The sequence below is a fragment of the Ursus arctos genome, unplaced genomic scaffold, assembly GCF_023065955.2.
Source record: "Ursus arctos isolate Adak ecotype North America unplaced genomic scaffold, UrsArc2.0 scaffold_17, whole genome shotgun sequence".
Classification (NCBI taxonomy): Eukaryota; Metazoa; Chordata; class Mammalia; order Carnivora; family Ursidae; genus Ursus; species Ursus arctos.
Window position 1 is genome coordinate 19979756 of NW_026622841.1, and position 23529 is coordinate 20003284.

Below are 23529 nucleotides of genomic sequence, written 5' to 3' on the forward strand. Positions count from 1 at the left end.
TTGCTCAGAAATTATCAACTTTATTAGCCTTTTGCTTCTTTTCACGATACTTGCCTTTTGGCAAGTTCAAGTCTCCGTAGCACTTCCACCAAACAGGTTTTGAAACACAGTTAACATTGGAAAAGGAAAGATGAAACAAAAATTCAAATCCATGAGTGATTCTATGTATTCAAAACATAGGGGGGGGGATCTTGTCATGATTTATCTTTAAAAAATATTTTGGTAGAACTCTATGTAATTTAATAAGATGTTATCCTAAACATTAAATGTAACACCAAAAAAAAAAAAAATCCACATTTATAAACTTCAAGAAATAACAAAACTAGAAAGACATATAACCCAAACAAACCCAAGACAGTGTTCCTCGATTTGGTCAGAAATCTCTATGAAGCTGAAATGTGCTAACACAGAAATACTGAAAGTAAAATTCCTACTAGTAATGAAGAACATACAGTTTTGAGTCTTCATATACTCATCACACCTTTATCCTTTGATCTCAAAAAAAAATTTGGAAGTAGGTTTGTTAAATTTTTTTCATACTCAACTAAAAATCTGAAATGCCTTTTCAAAATTCCTTTTCTACCTATACTTTTAAATATACCTAAAAGAAAGGGGTTGATAAACATGTATATTCTCACTGCAATTTTTAAAACCTATAATTGTTCCCATTGTCTTCTTTTAATTTCCAACTCAGCAATCTCAATACTGTTGTCACCCTTTTCCCCCTGGAAAACTCACAATAAAAAATCCTGAAATATTTAACATGTAATTATATCAATTCTTTAGAGAATTTCATGAACATTTATAGTTGACTCTCCTATACTTTTTTTTAAAGTTGGAATTATTTTAATAAAGCTAATTCCCTTTTTAGGTAAATGATTAAGCTTCCATATTTGACACAAGAGGAAAAATACTTCTTTAGTAAGTATAATCAAGTTTCTTAAAATATTAGTTATAATATAAAAATTTAGAAGGTTTATCTTACTTAGCATTGGAGATATTTTCTTGCAAATGACAGCACTAACCAAATCAGTGCTGTTCAGCCATTATAGTACAATCCCTTTTAGAAATGCTTTTTAGGCATACTAAATACTAAGTCTGATCAATGTATATGCAATTAGAAGTTTATTATCTGATGTATTCATCTTCTCCGCTTCCTTCCAAAGAATTTAACGGTGGATTTGGCTAAGCCTGGACATGATCAACCCAGATCCACCTCATGTACACCCACTTAAAATCTGCATTTTTAACAGCCAGCCATAACTTTCATCATCAAAGTAATGCCTTGTTTGACTATATGCAAACTATATGTTTTGAAGAAGACAATAATCAGAAAATAGAATGTCCGTAGTAGAAATACCTCCACAGAGTAAACAAAACACACTTAATGGCAAGTCACTCTCAAACTGGGCAAAAACAACTGTATGGTGGTAACTCTGACTCACTGGCCAAGAAAAAAATGACAGGGTTCACACTATAGTTTTTGACACGTAAGATCTACAACAAAGGTCTTATGTAGTGCTTTAAACTTGAGGGGAAAAAATTCTTCGACACAATGTACTTAGAAATTTTTTTTGACAGTAAAGCTACCTAATGAAGATGCTGCAATTTGTACTGTTTGTATACATACACTCATATTCTTTCATTTCATCAGGCTTTTAAAATATGCTTTATGATTTAATTCCTAGTTTTGTTGGTAAAGATGCTTTCTTGCTTATTAGAAGTTTACTTGGTAGAAAATGCAAAATCACAGAGCTCTGCCGAGTTCCAGCTAGAGACAAACTTTACAGATTGCTTTAAAGAAAGTTCAGCTCTTACAAAATAGCTTTATAATACACAGTTGCTTCTGGATTTTCCACATTCATTTTAAGTTTACTTAACAAATTGCATAAAGCAATTGGTCACTGATCTCATAATTTTTTCTGGTTTGAGTTAACCTCAAAACTAAAATCTGGGAAATAATATCAAAATATTAAATTCTCAAATATACTCCCAAAAAATGTTTTGTAAACTGTCAAGAGATATCAAGATTATCTTACACAGATTCAAAATCAAAGCATTAATTAAATGAGTTTTTCTCTCGGATTTCACAACATAAAACATTCCTTTTAGCACTGTATCATCCCATTATTAAATTAATGCTATTTGCAAATACAACATATCTTAAATATTTAAAAAATTAAAAGTAACATACTTATATATGGATAAGATATACCATAACCATTTTGATATTCCTTTAGCCTATTTAAAAGTAGATGATACTTGTATCAAAAAGTCTAAAGAGATTTTGGATAGAAACCAGGAAGAGTTTCTTAATAATCCAGAACCAGATGATAAAATGATGAGGACGCTCAAGAAGATTAAGTCCATGTAATAAGCTTCAATAACAGACATCATCCATCTTTGAATATTGGACATTTGCTGGCCTGAAGACCAAAGTCAGATTGTAGGACACAATGTGGGTCCTTCCAGTTCACATTCTGGTATTTTGGCATAAAATGAGGATAGGTCACAAAACCTATGCACATTTTCAAGTTTGTTTTTTAAAAAAATATATAAAACTTGAACGAATCACAGAATAATGTATGGCTTATAATTTCTTTGTCAGTTTAAGCAATAGGAAAAAAAATACATCTTTGTTCTGTGATGACTATTTATTGGTTGGACTGTTTTATTTTCCTCTTCACATTTTCGGTGACTGTTTCCCACTGGTATCATCAACCAGGTCTCTCAGGCGAGATAAATGGTGCAAAGCCCTTCATTAAAAAGTATAAAACACATTATAAACCAATATTAAGGACTGAACAGACAATGCAGAAAAAAATGGTGATTACATTGTTTATTAACTTCAAAATTAGTATGAGAAATGAATTTATAGAATAAGTATCAAACATTAAGAATTTTTCTTTATAAAACCTTGAGATCTGAATAACTGAGGGCTAAAATCATTCATTTAAATTTTACAAACATTTACTTTAAAAAATATATTTTTGACATTCAAGGTTTTTTTTTTCAAGTTTGCCAAGTTTAATAATAATAGGTTTTATTTGTATCACACTTAACAAACATTTTGTTCATGTCATTTTCACAATAGTTCTGTGAAATTATACCTTTTCTTTCGGAATACTGTTTATATCATTTAAGAAAGAAAGTACATTCATTAAGATGTATATTCAGGATAACTAAAACTTTAAAAATTGCACTGAAGGATCTGTTACAGTTGAGGAAAACTCATTTTTATTAAGCTAAGGGGAAATAAATGACAATTATGTGGTATTACACCAACAAACCTGGTTTTTTTTTTCTCTAAAATAAAGCTAAGATTATAGGTCAGGTCTCAGTGAAGAAAACTTAAATCATCCCTCAAACAAACCAAGAAAACAGAGGCCCTTAACTTCCCAGTCTTCCTCTAAAAATATTCTTCCTTTTTCCTTTTCTCTATTATTCATTCAGATCCTTAAAGACCACCCAGAAATTGTCAGTTAATCAACCATTTTTCAGATCTCTGATAAATAAGAGACCAACAAAAACAAATGTAACAATTATGATGTGCTGTAATCTGTTAGTAATTTCTAAGTTGAGTTGAAAGGTGGTGACTATAAAACCCTATTTTTACGGTCTCTAACACAGGCTTGGTAAATGTATATTAAATAAAATACATCTTCCACTTGATCCAGGATATGGAAATGGAAGAAACTAGCACTGTTAATTACTGCATTATATCTATTTCCCTATACTCTACTTCTTGGACACTTTTACTCAAACGTAATAAGAATCTGGATTTTGCCATCCTTTTGGCAACTTCAGTTAATTTTTGAGATTCTCATCTTTATTAACTGACAATAAATCACCTAAAGTTATTATGCAATCAGAGGTAAAATTAATTAGACACTATCATTTCTACATCCCATAGTAATATCTCTTTACCTAAAAAAATTATTTTCTTCCTAGAGACACACATTTATGAGATAGAAGATAATCTGTGAATATACTTCAGACTTAGATCTACCTTTTTCTTTTCAGGCTTATTATTTAGCAACCTACGATTCAAAAGAAAGAGGGGCACTTGGCTGGCTCAGTCAGTGGAGCCTGAGACTCTTGATCTTGGGGTTGTGAGTTCAAGCCCCACTCTGGGTGTAGAGATTGCTTAAAAATAAAATCTTAAGGGGCGCCTGGGTGGCTCAGTTGTTAAGCATCTGCCTTTGGCTCAGGGCGTGATCCCAGGGTCCTGAGATCAAGCCCCACATCGGGCTCCCCGCTCCACTGGGAGCCTGCTTCTTCCTCTCCCACTCCCCCTGCTTATGTTCCCTCTCTTGCTGGCTCTCTCTCTGTCAGATAAATAAATAAAATCTTTAAAAATAAATAAATAAAATCTTAAAAAAAGGAAGGGCAGGGGGGAGGAGGGGAAGAAAGGAGGGGGTTGGGGCGGAGGAAGGTGGGAGGGAGGAAGGAGGAGAGGGACGGAGGAAAGGGGAAGAAGGGAGGAAGGAAGGGGTAAGCAGCTAGAGTCTTCTCTCACTGTTTACAACTCTGAGGGCCACAGATCCCCTGGATTTAGAGAGTGTATGAAACTGGATGGGGGAAAAAATCCTCATCTTTATTTTTTCACTAAATGCTCTCTGTAAATTAGCATTTCCTTCCATTATGAATTTAAGCAACAGACCAAAATCTGTGACCTCATATGCCACAGAAATCAGAGATATTTTCTATCACATTGTAGTCATTGCAGGTATCTCAAAATAGCTTTTATATTTACCACTACTTAAAAATTACAATTTATATATAATAGTTACAAAATTACATTAATTATTAACCCCATTGCTAAAACATATATATTCTAAATCTTTCCGCCTACAGTCCAAAAGTTATGACATAACTGGCCAACTGTTAGACAACTCTGAGCCTTGTTGTTCATCCACCGAACAGTGAAGTCTCACTGGTGCCCCAGGCATTGATGCTTTCAATATTCCCTTTCTCTGTTTGCTGATCAACATGTGAAAGGTAAATAAAAGACCACAGCATGGTTTAACACTTTTACTCAAGTTATGTAAAACGTCTTCATACTAATATGTTTTTACAAAATGAATTTTAACTTACCTGTATTTTAAATGTCTTATTCAAATGCATTAACAAAAAAGCACATATTACTAATTAGAAATTCATTCTAGTATTTTCATAATTATAACTCAATATAACTGGCTTCCTTTCTAGTCATATTTTATGTCTTTAAAAAACAATGTTAGGGAGAAAGGAGAACGATGGGAAGGAAAGGGAGGGGTGTAGTATGACGGGAATGAAAAAAAAAAAGCTATGCAGAAATGTGAAATCAGCTACACAATCAGCTAGCAGTTCCTTTCATTCAACCTGTATCTGCCCTGCTAAGAATAAGACAATCTACTTAGAGAAGAGGCTATCAAAAGTGATTTGCTATTATGTGTAGGGACAAGCACTGAATAAAATTATAGAAGGAAATTATTCTTGAGTTTCTTCTCTAAAAAAGTGAAAAAGCAAGCTAATAGGGAATATATCAATTTAAGAGTTACGTTACATACAACACTGAATAGTCACTCACCTTAAAAATTAAAATAAAAAAAAACTCATGTCTTATTGTGAGAAAGTATCTATCAATGAGCATTGAATAGAAATCAACCCAAAGAAACTCATTAACGGACTGTATATAAAGGCAATTTAATTATACTTTATCTTACTGATATCTTGTATCTGGTTTCCTATTAGTACTGCTATACTGGTTGCTCGTAAATACTGTTTGCTGGCCTATATTCAGCCTAGTGTCCAGCAACAACTGAACAAACTGCCAACCACTCCGTAGGTCTTAGTAGAGTACATTAGAATAAAAGAAAATCTTTGCTCTAGGATCATGTTTTGCAAATCTGAGAGATAATTCTATTTCTAGTATAGAATGAAGACCAGAAAATTGAGCAAGAAAAGAGAACTGAGAAAAAGGATTTCTAGCTATCATTAAGTATTCACGGCATGGCCTTTAGTACTGAGAACTATAAAATCTTACACATTCATTTCCAAATTATATATAAAACAACATATTCCAGAGCCAATAAAATAATTTTTGGATGACTGATGATTTTGCAATCATCTCCTACTGCTCACCTTTATAGCATATGTGCAATATACTATTGCTCATTCTTCACAGCCAACCTGGGCAGAGGAGCTGGTGGCTTACATCACATGTAAGATTCTAGAAAAGGCCCCTGCTCAAAAACTACAATTTTTTCATTTGCTAAGATGACAAATTTCTCTTATGACAAGCCTAAAAATAGGTTTTTATTGAGTTCTTAATATGTACATGCATAAGACAAAGCTAAGAATTGCAGGGATACAAAACAATTACAATTTAGATTCCTCCTAAAAGTAAAATCCCTCTGAAAAAAATAACATTTTAAGCTACTCAATCATTTATACTTCAGGTCCAATGGGTCTTCCTAGAGAGCAGTTATTTCTAATGGAAGAACATAATAAAACTGAGTGTCCAACAGAGTAAACAGAACCCATACTAAGAGCTTGACATTTCCTAAGGCTAATGAAAAATATTTTAAAACTGGTTAGCAATCAAACTGTTAAAAGCAAAAACTGTTATTTGAGGGGTGGGGAGAGACATAATAGGACTTTTCATCCTAGGAAAGGTCATTAAAGCACCAAAGGTACAATCTGCAACTTTTGTCGAAGCTGAGTCTGTTCATTTTGAATTATGAAAAGATGACTATAAACCTAACCTGAACAATTTGAATTTCAAATTGTCCTTAAAATAATCTACAGATTAAAAATAACGAAAACATGTACTAACATACTTCTAAAAGTTTAAACTTGCTTCATAACAGTACAAATGCCTTACTGATAATACCTTTGAAATGTTAAGTAAAAGCCAAATTAAGACTGCCCCAGTTAATCTACCAGAATCAACAGCTAAAAGCTATTTAACAAAACATGAATCTTACTCTCTGAAAATGGCATTCTATATGTAGGCAAGATTATTGATTGTCTAAGCTAGAAAAAAGTTACTAGTATTAAAATTCTTTTAGCTAATAGTAAAAGTACCTACAATTAATATCAATTTTTGTGGTCATTTAATTACTTATGGCCCACTGTTCATCTTCACCAAGAAAAACATCTTCCAGGCTATGTACTTTAACTCAGAAAACACATATAAGTCTGTGACACAAGCTCAATATAAATATTTTTGAGAAGGGCGCCTGGGTGACTCAGTCGGTTAAACGTCTGCCTTTGGCTTAGATCATGATCCCAGGGTCCTGGGATCGAGGCCCAAGTTGGGCTTCCTGTTCAGCAGGGCGTCTGCTTCTCCCTCTCCCTCTGACCCTCCCCCCCTGCTTGTGCTCGCTCGTGTTTTCTCCTGCTCTCTTTCTCAAATAAATAAATAAAATCTTTTTTAAAAAACTGTTTAAATAAAAAAATTAATGTTTTTAAGAGACACGGAGAGCTTGAGGTCATCTACTAAATATAAATTTTAAAGCAGAATGAGGGCTTTATCCTAGATAATCAATTGAGGCCCTGCACTAGCATAAATGGATAATGTACCACTATCATTAATAAGGGGAGTGTTAGGAACACGTGCTATAGAATCAGACTATCTGGTTTGAATCCCATGCTACCTCTTACTAGCTATGTGACCTTGGACAAGTTACTTTATTACTTGACCTTTATTACCTGATCTGAATTGTGAAAATAATGATAGTACTTAACCTCATAGGGTTGTAAAGATCACACGAATTACATTCAAAAGCACTAAGAACACTGACACTTGCTAAGTGTTATTCACTGACTCCTACTAGATAGGAACACTATACCCAAGTTCTATGGCAAGCTATAAAGAAAGAGGCATTATTTCTACCCAGAAATAATGGGTAAAAAACCATATATATATGTATTTTTAAACTATGGAAACAAAAAATTATGTGTGTGTGTATACACACACATACACATACATATCATGGCATTAGAGTCCTAAGTTTACATGTCTAGTGTTTCACTTTTCCACCACTTCCTTAGAAAACCAAATCCTCAGCAAATTCTGAAAGGACAAAAGGTAGACAATATTTGTTTAGCCCCACTTATAGCCAAGTGAGATGATATTACTAAAGTAAAAAATTTCAATCTTAGCACGTCCTAAAGTTCAGTATTCCATCTTCTGAGGGTACTTCATATTCACACAATCAAACCCATAAATAAAGACCATTCCCTTTGCCAACAGCATGACCATGGGAAACATTTGTATTCATCTCCACATTTTACTTAAAATAATGTAACTAAGGAAAAAGTAGATTAACATCTTTATGTCATTTAGAGCTACTTTTATATCTAGGACATTACGTCCACTTTAGGTTTCTGTGGAGATATGTCAAATAATGATACATTTATGATTATTATATTTATTCTAGAAGGAATCATAAAAACACATTTCATGAACAAGTTGTTCTTTCATGATATCCATACCAATACTATCTCAAATTGTTGCTATTAGTTGGAAATGAAAAGAGAATCTCTTTAAGGCACTCAAATCCATTATACTTAGGTGTCTAAGGTTATCTCATTAGGTCCTAAGAACATTTTAATAGAAAATAGTACAAGTTTAAGAGAAAACTTCAGCATTAAACAATGTTCCATAAAGCTTAAATATACCAAGTATATCTATTCTTAGAACTACTTAATTCCTCCTACAATCTTCTGATTTCCAAGGAATGGCTAAAACGGATTTGTATCCATAATATATTCAGAAATTAGTAGAGAATACTTACTTTTGAAGTGACCTAGTAATAGGAACCATACTCTCTTTCAACTGTAATTTAGAGAAACTGTCTTCTGAAACCTATTAAAATACCAAATATAACAAGATATTGAAAATATTATGTAACTATAAACATAAATACTATATAATACGTGAATAATACGAACAAAAAACATTGTCTGCATTTCCAAGGAAATAATTCTAGCAAATAATTTTCAGTGAAACATTACATACTTTCTCTTTATTCTAGGGGTGCCTGGGTGGCTCAGTCGGTTAAGTATCCACCTTCGGCTCAGGTCATGATCCGAGGGTCCTGGGATCAAGCCCCATGTCTGGCTCCCTGTCAGTGGGGAGCCTGCTTCTCCCTCTCCCACTGCCCCCCTCCCTGCTTGTGCTCTCTCTGTCAAATAAATAAATAAAATCTTTTTAAAAAATAAATATTTTCTCTTTATTCTAAAAATATAACTACTATTTAGATTCATCTTTCAAGTATGCTTCTAAATGTATGTCCAATGAAAATAAAACCTTGACTTGAAATTATAACCATAAGAACAAGGTTATGTCTCAATGATGTTTAAAAAAGAATGGAATATACTCTATATGTTAATGTAATAATCATTAAAATGTACAGACAAAAATTAAGTAATACAATTCAGGGTGTGACAGTTCCCAAGAGCTGATCCATTCATTTGTAATTAAAACTGAATTTCATAAAGTTCTACTGAATAAGAATAACAAAACAATGACAACAAAAATATTTATTAAGTATTTACCAGCTATTTTTTATCAGGTGCCAAGTACTATATAATAAGTACTTCACATAGTTTGTCTCAATTTATCTTCTCAACCTCATTTTACAGAACAGGAAGCTGAAACTAAAGAGGTTAAGTGATTTGTACAAATATTGCACTTGCTAGTTAAGTGGCAGAATTAGAATTCACAATCAGATTTGGGAGAATATAAATCTCTGTAAACATTATACTACTGTGAAGAAAAGTCAATCCCTACAGAACAGCAGCCCAAAGCACAAAGAGATTTCCAAGTTCCTAGGAAATAACACAAAAACACAATGGTTTTAAAATAAAATTTTACATCAACTGTAAGAAGAGCCAAACTCATGGTAACAAAACAAAATTCCAGAAGACAAAGGTTATGTGGAGAAGTCTAAGGTTGAAAAGGGTTTCCAAGCCTCCCCAAATATAAATACAAAAAGTTGGATTATACAGATAATTTTGTAGGGCGTTAAAAAACAAGTCTTAAAATCCTTCCATACTACAATTGTAATGTTGTTAAATCTAAATAAGATGTTGTATTTACAGCCAACCATGAACTAAAAAGAACAATCCATTCAGGGGTACACACAACTACAGAAATTTAATAGTATTAAATTTGAGTAAGTTAATCTCTGAAAAAAAATAGCACAACTTTACAGCATGTGCTATGTGGCATGCTTATTAACATAAAATTATAGTGGTTAAGCTAAAAAAGATCTAGGAAGAAATCAAATCTTCACAGATCTCAATTCACATTCGCAGATCTCAATTGATAGATTAAGTCTGCTTACTTGCTTAATGTCCTCTTTCAGTTCTTCTGTTTTATTCTGATTAAAACTTTCTTGTACTGCTTGAAGATTAAATAACATTTGTTTCAGGGCTTCAACAGGACCATGATGTTTCCCTCCAGAAAGGGTACAGCTCTGAGATTAAAACAGATGAATGATTAACCAAGCAATTCAGGAAGGAAAAAGTTATATTTTGCATTATTTTCCCCCAATATAAAATTAGTGCAAAAATTCAAACAAGACAATAATATGTTTTGAAAAAATCAAAATTATAACTCAACACCTCCCCTTCCCCAGTCCCTAGATGAAGTTACTTACAGACAACCATTTTTAAAGTTTGGCAATATTCTTTCTAGTCTCTGCTCTTTTCAAATGAACAGTACACCTTCACATTTGCAATGCATTCATTTATACATTTAAAATCATAGATTTTTAGAACTGAAAGATCTTCAGAGATCAGGTAGGCCAACATGCTCTTTTTGGGTATGTAAATGAAGCTGTTTATCAGCGGAACAAGGACTAGAATTTCAAATATAGAATTCTCCAAACACTTTTAAGTATTTTTTCTCACAGAGAATGCTAGCTTTTCACCTATTCATTGGCCACACATTCCTTGCTACCTAAAGAACACTCTTACCTCAATTATCACTGATCTTACCTGTGTCCAAGGAGGGCAACAATACTATATAATGTGGTCAGGATTCTTTTAAGAGACTCTAGAAGGGATATTTTTAAACTTCTTTTTAAAAGTCTTCTTACCAAACTATTATTTTTACATCTTCCATATTACATAATCTTCAATATTATGTTATACATATTTCACCAAAATTTTAAAAATAAAGAAAAATAAACAGGGCTTAAGGATCCAATTAGCCTTGGGGAATCTGGGTGGCCCAGTTGGTTGAGCGTCCAACTCTTGGTTTTGGCTCAGGTCATGATCTCTGGGTCATGGGATCGAGCCCTGTGTTGGGGAGTCTGCTTGGGATTCTCTTCCTTCCCTCTCTCTCTGCCCCTCCATCCCTCCCTCTCTCTCTCAAATAAAAATAAATAAATATTTTTTTTTTAAAAAAAAAGGATCCAATTAGCTTTATACTCCTCATTCTGACTTGTGGACAGCACCTGAAGCATTATCTCTAAATTACCTCCATCCAGCACTGACTTAGAAGAATTTCTGGCTGCCTGATGCCAACCATAAAGGCTACAAAAGCCTGCCTCTAGAGTGAATTTTTCATGCAAACTAGTGATCAGAGTTCAAAAAAAAAAAAAAACAACAACGAAACAGGTTATATGAACTGTTTGTGCCATTCGCTAATAAATATTTAATAAATTTTGGTATGTTTGATAGAATTTGTCCTGAGACTCATCATTAACACCTGGTAGTGAATGTCTTGGAGTATATCTTTTTGTATAGCTTTCTCAGAACTATAGTAATGTTTCACATATTCAATAAACAAATAATTTAAACCAAATGGAATGTGCTTTAAACTCAATATGTACAATAAAAGTGAACCACCTAACAGTATTACAATTGAACAACATGACCACAATGAAAGCGGTTGGGAAGAAAATAATTAACCAAGGTAACTTTGGAAAGCAGTGCTTTGACTGGATATTGTGAGGCTAAGATAAAAAGAACTATACATAAATAATGTGATCTAGTTAGTAAATTTGTTTCTTACAAGTATGTGGATTAACAATTGTCAAAGTATGTGTATGCTAAGAATACATGAATAGTTAAGGGATTATGGATAATAGATGGGATTCTCACCAGTGGAAAGAAGTTACAAATAAGGAACACGAAAGGCCAAAACAAATCCTATAGAACTACAGTCAGAGATATCAGTACAAACTCATGATTTTATACATACATATAAAATATACAGATAAAGAAATAAAGACGTGCATGTGTGGATTTGTAAACATACATGTTTCCTAGATCTGCCTGCTGAGGAAGTCTAGAATGAATAACATTCTAGTAGCAACAAGCACGACTAGTGCCCAGATCTTAGTTTCTAAATGCCATTTTTCCAAAAAAACAAAACAAAACAAAACAAAAAAACAAAACAAAACAAAACCATGGACCCACAGAGAAGTGCTCAAAAAAAGGATGAGGGGGCGCCTGGGTGGCACAGCGGTTAATTTGGCTCAGGGCGTGATCCCAGAGTTACAGGATCGAGCCCCACATCAGGCTCTTCGTGTATGAGCGTGCTTCTTCCTCTCCCACTCCCCCGGCTTGTGTTCCCTCTCTCGCTGGCTGTCTCTATCTCTGTCAAATAAATAAATAAAATCTTAAAAAAAAAAAAAAAAAAAAAGGATGAGAACATGTCAAAAGGACACAGGGGCCAACCTGAAGGAACTCATTATGGCCAAAACTGGAACAATTTGAGCAACAAAATAACAATATTGTGTTAAAAACATAGAATAAATATCTATTTATGAGTACCTATCGCTATAAATAATTTAATTAATATATGGGGAGGAGAAGGAACAGTTCTTCATTCTACAAGAATTTAAAAGAAAATCCACCAATGGATGCTAAAATTAGTGAGTGACATTTTGAGACTATTTGCACAGTGTCAAAGTATATCCCCATATTTATTAATTACAAGGGGAAACTGTAATTTTACTAAAGAGAGAGCCAGTAAACTCCAAGTGTTCAAGGTTAACATCACAAGTATTAACATATTATAATTTCACATATTATTAACATATTGCTTAACATATTGCTATGGACTGAATGTTTGTGTCCCCCTAAAATTCTTATGTTGAAGCCTAATCCCAATGTAATGGTATCTGGAGAAAGGACTTTTGTGAGGTAATTAAGTCACAAGGGTAGAGCCCTCATCAATGGGATTAGTGCCCTTATAAGAGACACAAGAGAGCTTTCTTCCTCCCTGTTATCTGCCATGAGAGATCACAGGTAGAAGATGGCCACCTGCAAACTAGGAAGCAGGACCTCACCAGACATCTTGATCTTGGACTTCTCAGCCTCCAGAACTGTGAGAAATAAATGTTTGTTGCTTAAGCCACCAGGTCTATGGCATACTTATTACAGGAGCCCAACTAAGACACATATCAGTAAATCAATGTTATTAATATATCGTGAACCCTCTGGTATGATGCACTAAGAAGGGCATAGTATGATTTCTGCTGCATTCTTGCCAAAAGCATAACCTCATTCTAATCATGAGAAAACTTTAGACAAACCCAAATTGAGGAACTATCTACAAACTAATCAACCAACCAGTACTCTTTAAAAGTATCAAGGTCATGACAGACAAGGACAGACGAGGAATTTCGCAGACTGAAGTAGATTAAAGAGACATGAAACTAACTACAACGTTGGACCCTGGAACAGGACATTGGTAGAAAACTAGTGAAATCAGAGTAAGGTCTGTAGTTTAGGTAAAGGAATTGTACCTATCTTAATTCCTTGTTTGTGATCATTATAGTATGATATGTGAGATGATAACATTAGGGAAGCTGAAAGAAGGGTGTTAAGAACTTTCTGTACATCTAAAATTATTAAAAACAAAACAAAAACAACCTGGTAGTGAGATTATGTGTGTATTGGCAGGGGAAAAGGGACCAGCTGGTTAGTATTTAACATTCACCCATCTCAAACTTAAAAGAACTTCTGCAAATTTTTTCCTCTACCAGTGCTCTTTACCTAAGTAAATGCCACCACCCAATCTTTTAGCTGCTTGACTCCAACATCTTGGATTCATTATTCGAATTCTGTCTCCATCCTACTAGGTCTACCTTCAAAATACATGCCAAGTCTACCCAATTCTGACTACCTCCTAATGTACCCACCCCAAGCCAATCTTATCCAGAAAGACTACAAAAGTTTCCTAACTGGGTTCCCTGCTCCTTCACCAGCCCCTTCTAAGTCTGTGCTCCATACAGCTGCCATTTTATATTTTAAAATGTAGATCTGATCATTTCATTCCTCCACTCAAAACCCTCCAGTGATTTCTCATCTCATCTAAATAAACCATAAAATCTTCACTCCATCACTTATAAGACCCTACATGATCTGGTTCATGGTTACCACTCCCATGTTACCTCTTACCATCCCTTCCCTTGTTCATTCTGATCTTGCTATCTTACTGGACTCTAATATTCCTTGAACATGCCAAATACAATTCTGCCTTGGGGTTTCTGCACTTACTATTACCTCTACATGTAAAATTATTTCCCCATGTGTATTTGGCTTATTCACTCATTTTAGATTTTTGCTCAAATATCACCTCATTAGAGAGATCATTCCTGACTACCCTAGCTAAAATTGTACCGTTTTTCTATCCCAAATAATTTTTCTTCATAACACTTACAGCGCTCCCTTATATAAAATCACACATTATATTTTTCTTTAGTTTGTCTAATTGGAATAAAAAATCCAGGGGCGCCTGGGTGGCACAGCGGTTAAGCGTCTGCCTTCGGCTCAGGGCGTGATCCCGGCGTGATGGGATCGAGCCCCACATCAGGCTCCTCCACTATGAGCCTGCTTCTTCCTCTCCCACTCCCCCTGCTTGTGTTCCCTCTCTTGCTGGCTGTCTCTATCTCTGTCCAATAAATAAATAAAATCTTTAAAAAAAAAAAAAATCCAAGACACAAGGATTTCCTCCTTCTTATTCACTACTAGGGATACAGTTTCTAAAAAAAGTGCTTAGTACTCAAATATTTGCCAAATAAATATTTGATAATAATGCTTCACTTATACAGTATCTGCAATAGTATCTTACACAAAGTTCTAAGGTCAAACATATTCTGACAGCCTCTGGTAAATTTCACAGAAGGAGTTCATTTTATTACATTTTTCAGCTAATTTTTGAGTGTTTAACCTCTCAAATCTTTCATATTTTTAGACCCCAAAAGTATGATTTCAATATTTAACAGCCATGGCTACATTTCTACTATGTCAAATGATACATAATTTCTTATGTGCACATATACACATTTATACTTTATTTTAGGGTTACTTGCAAGATGCACATATGTTGATTTTGCAAAATTGGATAATTTTCCTATTTTAAATTATAGAGATTTATCATATTCTCTTAGAAACACAACTCCCAATAATCAAAAATATAACCTACTCTATAATGATACGGTTTATATATTGCCCCAAAAAAACAAAACAAAAAACCATGATAATTTAAGTTCTCTGTAGAGTTTAATCCCAGGTCCCTCTACTTTAGAATACTAAAACAAAATTATTAATAATTCTAGGAGCGATGGTTTTATGCACTTGTGTTGAAAAAGAGGCAATTTGGGCGCCTGGGTGGCTCAGATGGTTAAGTGTCTGCCTTCAGCTCAGGTCATCATCTCCAAGTCCTGGGATCAACCCCCACATGGGGCTCCCAGCTCAGCAGGGAGTCTGCTTCTCCCTCTCCCTCTGCCTCTCCCCCTGCCTGTACTCTCTCTGTCTCTCAAATAAATAAATCTTCAAAAAAAAAAAAAAAAAAGAAGTAAAAAAAAGAAAAAGAAGGAATTTGAATCATTTCGTTTTTTAACATCTTAGAAATTAAAATCTGTATATTAGTCATAAATCCTCCTTTAATAAGATAAAAAGATTTAACTTCACCCACCTGATTATCATTATTTAAAAAATCTTCAAGGAACCCTTTAGCACACTTTGCTTTTGAAGTTTGTTGAGGACTATCATCAGAGTTAACAGGAACAGGAGATTTGCTAAATAGGATTTAAGGATAGAAGATAGTAAGTAAGTTCCCAATTTAAAAAATTAGACAGTGTATAACTGAGTAGTTATCATTTAAACAGAAATAGTCACCAAGAAACAACCATTACAGATATGATTCATATTGATTTTGCTTGGTAATTCCCTCATCTTCTCTCTAAACTGACACCAGAATCTAACCCTCCCTATCTCCTTATTTCTCCTTTAAAGCTTTAAGGAAAAACTATGAAGAAGGTAAAAACACTAGTCTTTAACTAAATAAATAAGCCTTCAACTATAGGCTATACTCCAAAATCTTGTTTGTTTGAAATAAGCAGTACATTTTTCCAAATAAACACAGTTACCCAATGATAGTAAAAAATATATGAGTTTCTACTGGAATGGCAGTAACATGCTCTTCCATGTCAAAGCAATAGGACTTGCCCTCCAGAACTAACATTAACAAAGAAGACAGATTACAGTGGGAAAAAGATCAATTTTGAAATTAAAATTCCAGAGTTCAAATCCCAATCCCACTCACTATGTGATTCTATGTAAATTATTTATCTAAACTTTAGTTTTACACTTGTAGTCCTACTTATCTCACAAAAGTATTGCATAAATTAACTATATGTACCTGGAACATGTAATAGATGCTCAATAAATATTAGTTTATTTCTTGATGTTTCAAGGGATAGTAGACCAAAGGGCAACCCCAGCAAAAGTCAGAATTTTCCCAACACAAATTCTATCAGCCACAGAGAATAAATAAACTCATTCTCTCTCTTATTCATATATCAATATAAAATACGTTTCTGGGGAGACTGGGTGGCTCAGGCAGTTAAACGTCTGCCTTTGGCTCAGGTCATGATCCCAGGGTCCTGAGATGGAGTGGGCTCCTTGCTCAGCAGGGAGCCTGCTTCTCTCTCTGCTTCCCGCTCCCTCTGCTTGTGTATGTGTGTTCTCTCTCTCTCTCTCTGACAAATAAATAAATAAATAACCTTTAATAAAAAATAAAAAATAAAAAAATAAAATGTGTTTCCAACTCAAGTGCTTAGATACCTAAGAATCTTTCTCTAACATTTAAACGTCACAATTCTAATTTTTTCTTAATAATTAACAGTACTTCATTATTGACTCATTTGATTTGTAGCTTACTATGAGCCTTTCTTGCTCCCAAGTAGTCTTTTTGCCTATTCTTTATGAAAGGAGTTTGCACATCCTTTCACTACCATCAAAAAGCATTTACCAGATCACTGAAGATGAGTGTGGGGTACATAGGGATTCATTATACTATTCTTCTACTTTTGTATTTCTTTGAAATTTTCCATTATAAAAATGTTAAATAAACAAACAAAAAAAGTAATTATCTGATTGTGGTTCTGTTCTACCTTCTAGTATACTACCCTTGGCACTTCTTAATTTTTGTTTTGATGATATATTGACAGTAAGTTGTCAACATCACACTAAGGTCAGGTCTATTCCTTCTCCTCACAATCCATCATTCATTTTATGTACAAACATACCCATCACAATATGAATTCAATCTTCCAGAAGTCAAATTCTATACACAAGGTACTGGACCAAACCAATGATCGTAATAATAATCATACAAGCGTAAATTATATTATCTAATTACATAACACACCCATTTTGGTTCAAAGTGAAAGCAAAGTTATGGTACTTTACAAAGACCAACTGACAAGAAAATAATAAATTAGAAAATAAGTTTAAGAATTAAGTGAGCTAGTTATTAACCCAAGTTTTAAAAAAATAAAGATACTATTGAACCAACAATTGAGAAATGAAGCTAAATATAGAAAAACAAAATATCCTGGATAATCATCACCACTATTAACAATTACAAGAGAGCTCATCCTAAGTCAGAAATTGTCCTAAGTACCTTTTATATATTTTCTAATCAAACGAATTCTCACAGCAACACCAAGTAGAAAAACAACTTATATAAGGTCTTATACAAGGTAGAAGTAACTTGTACAATGTAGAATTTATACAAAGCTGTAGTAACTTGTAAAAAGCAGAAGTATAACTCATACAAGGTGTCAGCAAAGAAGTCAGAGAGCTGGGATTCCAAACCAGAATTATACTCAAGCGTCCACATTCAAAAAACTAAGATGTTCAACTGAGAAGTGATAAAAAATGGATACAGGAATTAACCGACTCGGTCTATAACAGACCACAACAGAATGAAAGTTTAGACAACAGGATATAAATTATCAGAGCCTACGGCAGGATACAGGGTTACCAAGAATGCATTTCTGATGAGTTCAGATGTAATAATATCACTAAGGAAAAAAGCTTTCCTACCTAAGCTCAATTCTTACTTCACACTCACATTCGTAGGAATTAGGTAAGCAGTTTAAATCATTCTGAGAAGCTATGTCACAGGAAGATTAAGCACACAAATGAAAATAATCTTAGAAACCACAAAAATTTATACCACAGACCATACCAAAAAGTGCACCACTGTTTAAGGAAAATAACTAAGAAAAAGTAAGATATAAATGAAAAGAAATGGATAATTGCATAGTTCCATATATAGAGAGAATATAGGAGAAAAAACTTAAAAAGAAAATAACAAGAATTTCATATCCTCAAACTGCAAAATAGTTGCTTTTGGCTTGAATCTTCATATTAAACATAAATCAGTATTTTATAGTGCAACACAAGAGACATGTAGCAAAGACAAAAGTTATATAATGTGCTTAAGGTTATGAAACATTACACCATCTTGTGGTAACAACTGAAAAATGCAATTTAAAGAAACAACACAAAGCAACGTTCTATACAATTAACATGTTATTATTAATTATCACTGAGTTACTTAAAAAATAAATCAGCTGTTCACATGACATTTTTCATTTGGAAAACTAAGAAGTTTTTCCATTGTAACTTACGTACAAAGTAACAGGAATATTTTCCCATGATCTTTCTGCTTCAAGTTTATCTAATGAACAAGGACTATCATCCTTTTTTGTAGACTTCGGTAACTCTTTAGAACAATGCTCTAGATTTCTCTTGGCCTTCAGAATAAGCAATTCGATTTTGTCACCTAATTTAAAAGATTAAATTAATTCAAGAGAAAAAAACAAAGCACAGCAAAATCTCAAAGGCAACAAATAAGAATTCAGATAATTTGGAATATACACGTAACTGTAACAATAAACTTTTTTAATATGACATTTCAAAGAAAAGGGTAGAAAAGACATTTCCTAGGCACAAAATGCTACATAAATGAAGACCATAAGTGTTCAAAAATCTATCATCTGATCATTACATCAAGAATATAGCATAAAAGCTCCTAGACATTAGGTCAAATTTACAGCACTTCCTTTGGTTCTTAAAAACAAAACAAAACAATTACCACTGAATGGCTTTTTGGTTTGTCCTGGGAGAACTGGATTCTCACATTGACACTGGCTATGTTCAGAATCACATTTATATTCATTAACTAATCCTTTATCATCACTCAAGGAGTCTGAAATGTTTGAGGGCTCAAAACAATATTCAAAACTATCTAATTTATTCATAAGTCGAGAAGTTCTTTGTGCCTGGTAACTATGTCTAGGGGAACACTGATCTTCTTTAAATATTTTAGAAATCCCTTGACTATTTGTATCAGGTAGCAAGTCTTGATGGTGGAGCCAGACTGGGTATGTGAAATCAGGTAGACTAGTTATTCCTGAAACATTAAGGTCAGATTTCTGGCTAGTGAGCCATCTTGGGTAATTCTTTTCAAGACTGTGTTCTGAACTGTCTTTGAAAGACAACTTCTTGGAAAATGATAGAGATGGTTCAGAAACGCACTTATTAGTCTTATTCACAAGTTTTGGGTTTTTTAGCCTACCACGTTGCTTTCCATTTATATTTGTGTATACAACAGGAGTGACTAAGTTATCTTTGCACATGGGAGTGGAAGGTTGTTGAAAATTTTTATTCTTTTCAGTATCAGATGAACTCAGTCTTCGAATGCATTTCTTGTTTTTCTTGCTAATTCGGTGACTTGATCCAATGCAAGTTAAAGAAAATGATCCATCTGCTGGAAGTTTTAACAGATCATCAGTTGTTAGACTAATGGAGTCTATGTCATTAACAGTCTTTCTTCTACAGGATAAGGAGGAAGAGCTTTTTTTGGGATCAAGATTTTCAAAAGCTGAAAAACAAAGCACAGTTCTGTTTATTTTCCTATATTACATATAACAATACTTCACCATACTCAACAGTAAATAGAATTAAGAATTTAAGAACCATTTTTGCTGCTTCTCTTTATCTTCACTAAAGCTTTGATTAAAGTATAAAAGGTATAGGTTGATGAAATACAGTGTGCTTTTTCCTCACATCTCTCCAATTTACTTTAACTAAGTTCTACACTTTTCTCTCCAACTCCTAAATTTTCCCTTGTTCTTTAATCTGTTTCTTCAACTTTTTTCATCTAGACATACCTGATGCACTAATACACTCACATTAATATTGGTCACTCAACACTGGCTGCAACACAGAAGAAATTATGCTATTAAATTAGGTGGAAAAATAGTTTGCTTTCTGCCTACTAAACCTGCAATATCATTAACACAAAGAGAACAGCTGTTCTAATACTCTTCTGGAATATAGTGCCCACATACTTCTAAGAGTTGAATGTAAAGTTTTTCCATACTAGGGCCATTCCATAAGTACTTAGTGAAGTGTTACCTGGGTTATCAACAGATGCATTTTCCAAACTTTACTTTGTGGAAGCCTTATCAAGGAAAAACTCTTTAACATTTTATATTATTGCCCCACAGCATACAGATCAGGAAGACTAATAGAACCTTATTCTCTCAATTGGGATTAATCAAGTATAAATTCAGAAAGACAGGTTTGTTTAAAGTCATTAAGCTAGTTAACGAAACCTAGAACCACCAAGTCAATGCTGTTTCCATTATGCTATAATAAAATGGCTTAAGGGTTTAGGATCAACCACCTGCTCTTATAAGTTACATTCATCACCTTCCCTCCATGGTCACAAGAAGATTTTAGCTGAAAATTCCTGAGAAGCAGAGAATTAGAAAATCATTTAAGAAAAATATCCAGACCTCAATATTATAAAAGTCACTTTTACCCCAAAGAAATAAAAAAAAAAAAAGTGTCTAGTTTTTCAAGGCTACAATACATCTCTCAAATGTTTTAAATCAGTGGACAAAAAAATAAAAAATAAAAAAATAAAAGCATACCATTGTTTGGTTTATAAATATAGTTGGAGAATTCTGGCATATTAGCAGAACATCTATCAATGTTAATCTTTCCAGTGCTTGCACCAGGATACATTTGGCTTAAATCAAAATCATCAATATAGGCCTGTAGAGCCTGAGATGCAGAACTATACAGTTTATCCTTATACTGAAAAGAGCCATCAGAGTTAGAGGAATTACTACCACTCAGGTTGCAGCTTGCTAACAGAGAAGATACTGAAGATTGCCGAGAACAAACTCTGTGTTTTGTAACTGATTTTGCCATTGCTTCCTCAAAATGGGTTATTTCTATTCATTTCTCTTAAAAACTGTAATACAAAAACAATAGGTTAAGCTTTCATTAAAACGAATAACAGCCATACAAAGAGAAATTACTAAATATGTAAACTTTTTATAATCTTCTTTAAACAATAAAATCCATTTCTATCATCCTTTTAAGGCATTGCACATTATAGATTTTCTATTATTGTAATTATTGTGAATTCCTTCATTAATTTAGAAACATTTATTGAGTACCTACTATATTCCTAGAATTTTGTATACATGATTATCTAAGAATAGTACCAAGGAAAGAGTACTCACTATTTTTAAGCCCTAAAAACTTCTGAGGTACAGTCTTTTCTTAAAGGGAAAGATTCTATGACATCACAATACCTAACATTCCTCTATACAAAATATTTTTCAATTCATAAGCCTACTATCACGCATTACAGATAGTAGGTGCTCAATAAATCTTTAAAGGCATCAAAAGAGGTATTAGAAACAAGTAGAAACAACAGAGATGAATATACACTTTCAGTGTTGTAAATGCCAATATGTAACTTTAGCCAACACTTTCCCCCAGGAAAACGCAAGAACAAAATAATTTACAATATTTATTATAAAGAAATAAACTACCAAGTTTATTGAGCTAGCAAAATGCTCTTTTCCTAAAACAACATTGCTAATCATTTTCTCACCATTTATGGCAGTACCGTTACCATTTCCACTTACGTTAAACAGATTTACCCACTATTTTAAAAGAGACTTAGATAATTTGGAAATGGACAACATATTCATCTTACTGTTTTTCATTACTAAAATTGAGAGAATTCCTGTATACCTTAAGATAGTAATAGGATCTGCATTTGAAAAACTAAAAAATAACACTTCAGTATATGATGCGACATTCTTTTAAAAAATTAAATCAGTGGAAATGGATCTTCTGTATTAAAAATGAAAAATTAATGTCCAGGACTTAACAAACCCTATTATGTTATAAAGTTAATACATTTAGCTTTGCGGTATAATTTTGGGAATGTTTAAGTTATAACAACTTTTAATGTAACTTTTAATGTAATCTTAATATCTGTCAAATTTGACTTTAAAATACTGAAAATTTTCCATTTAAAGACAGAGTAAAACATCATCCTGCCTCAGCTCTAAAGTATGCATCTACCTTTGCAAGAGAGCTGACAGCGATCAGTGGAAGCAGCAGCAGAACATAAGATTACGGTTATTTAGCCTCTTTGATTTCCCTGAATGCTGAGATGTTGGTATCTCTCTAAAGAATGGCTAGACTAAATCAGCTTTACTCTTTCTTTACCCCTTTCACTAATGATGTTTAAATTTTCTCAAGTAAATATTGCTTGGCCAAACATTTTCTCCCTTATTCCAACACAGTACAGGTCACCAATTTTATTTTAAAAACAAACCTCTGAAAGATAAGGCTGTTGGATTACAGTTCTCAGTAAGTGGGTAATAACATTTATTTTAATTCACAGGAGGCAGAAAAAAAAATCCACAATGAATCTTTATTGTGGAAAGCTTCCAAAAGTATACAAAAGTAGAACGAAGAGTTTAATAAAACCCTATGCACCCATCATTCTTCTTCAAACAATTACCAACATACCCCAACTTTTATCCACCCACTTCTCCCCACTTCCGCCGCAGGATTGTTTGGAAGCAAATTCAATGTATCTTACCATTTCTTCCGTAAACACTTCCGTTCCTATCACCAAAAGGAAATCCATCATTTCGAAGAATAAAATGTTAAACGAATGGCAAAAAATTTCAACCACCTTTGATTCAAAAACAGAATGTTCAGTGTTAAATAAACAATGGGTACAGCTCACAGGAAATGAACAACTTCCTAGAAACAACAGCTCTGTGATTTATGTTTTGAAACCTAACATTTGTTTATTCTACAGCAAAAAAAAAACAAGAATTCGTGAACCCGGAAAGCGAAAATCGCTGGCGCCCCCGCACGAGAGCATCTCTT

General features: G+C 33.4%; 1 protein-coding gene across 8 annotated transcripts in view; it reads right to left on the reverse strand.

Moving 5' to 3' along the window:
• CUNH18orf54 (chromosome unknown C18orf54 homolog) overlaps nt 1-23529 on the reverse strand; it is a 24640-nt gene continuing 1111 nt past the window's right edge. For 2 of the 8 annotated variants that reach the window (XM_048218607.2, XM_048218606.2), the window contains exons 2-9: nt 23234-23329; nt 21252-21577; nt 19889-20194; nt 18943-19093; nt 15932-16034; nt 10341-10472; nt 8787-8857; nt 1-2756 (exon numbers count right to left, since the gene is read on the reverse strand). In XM_048218607.2, coding sequence (XP_048074564.1) covers nt 2684-2756; nt 8787-8857; nt 10341-10472; nt 15932-16034; nt 18943-19093; nt 19889-20194; nt 21252-21534 — 1119 coding nt within the window. In that variant the 5' untranslated portion in view covers nt 21535-21577; nt 23234-23329 and the 3' untranslated portion in view covers nt 1-2683. Of the gene's footprint in view, nt 2757-2824; nt 4984-8785; nt 8858-9549; nt 9652-10340; nt 10473-15931; nt 16035-18942; nt 19094-19405; nt 20195-21251; nt 23330-23529 lie in introns of those variants that run through there. The other 6 variants (XM_048218603.2, XM_026496342.4, XM_057313075.1 and 3 more) reach the window with 4 other exon arrangements.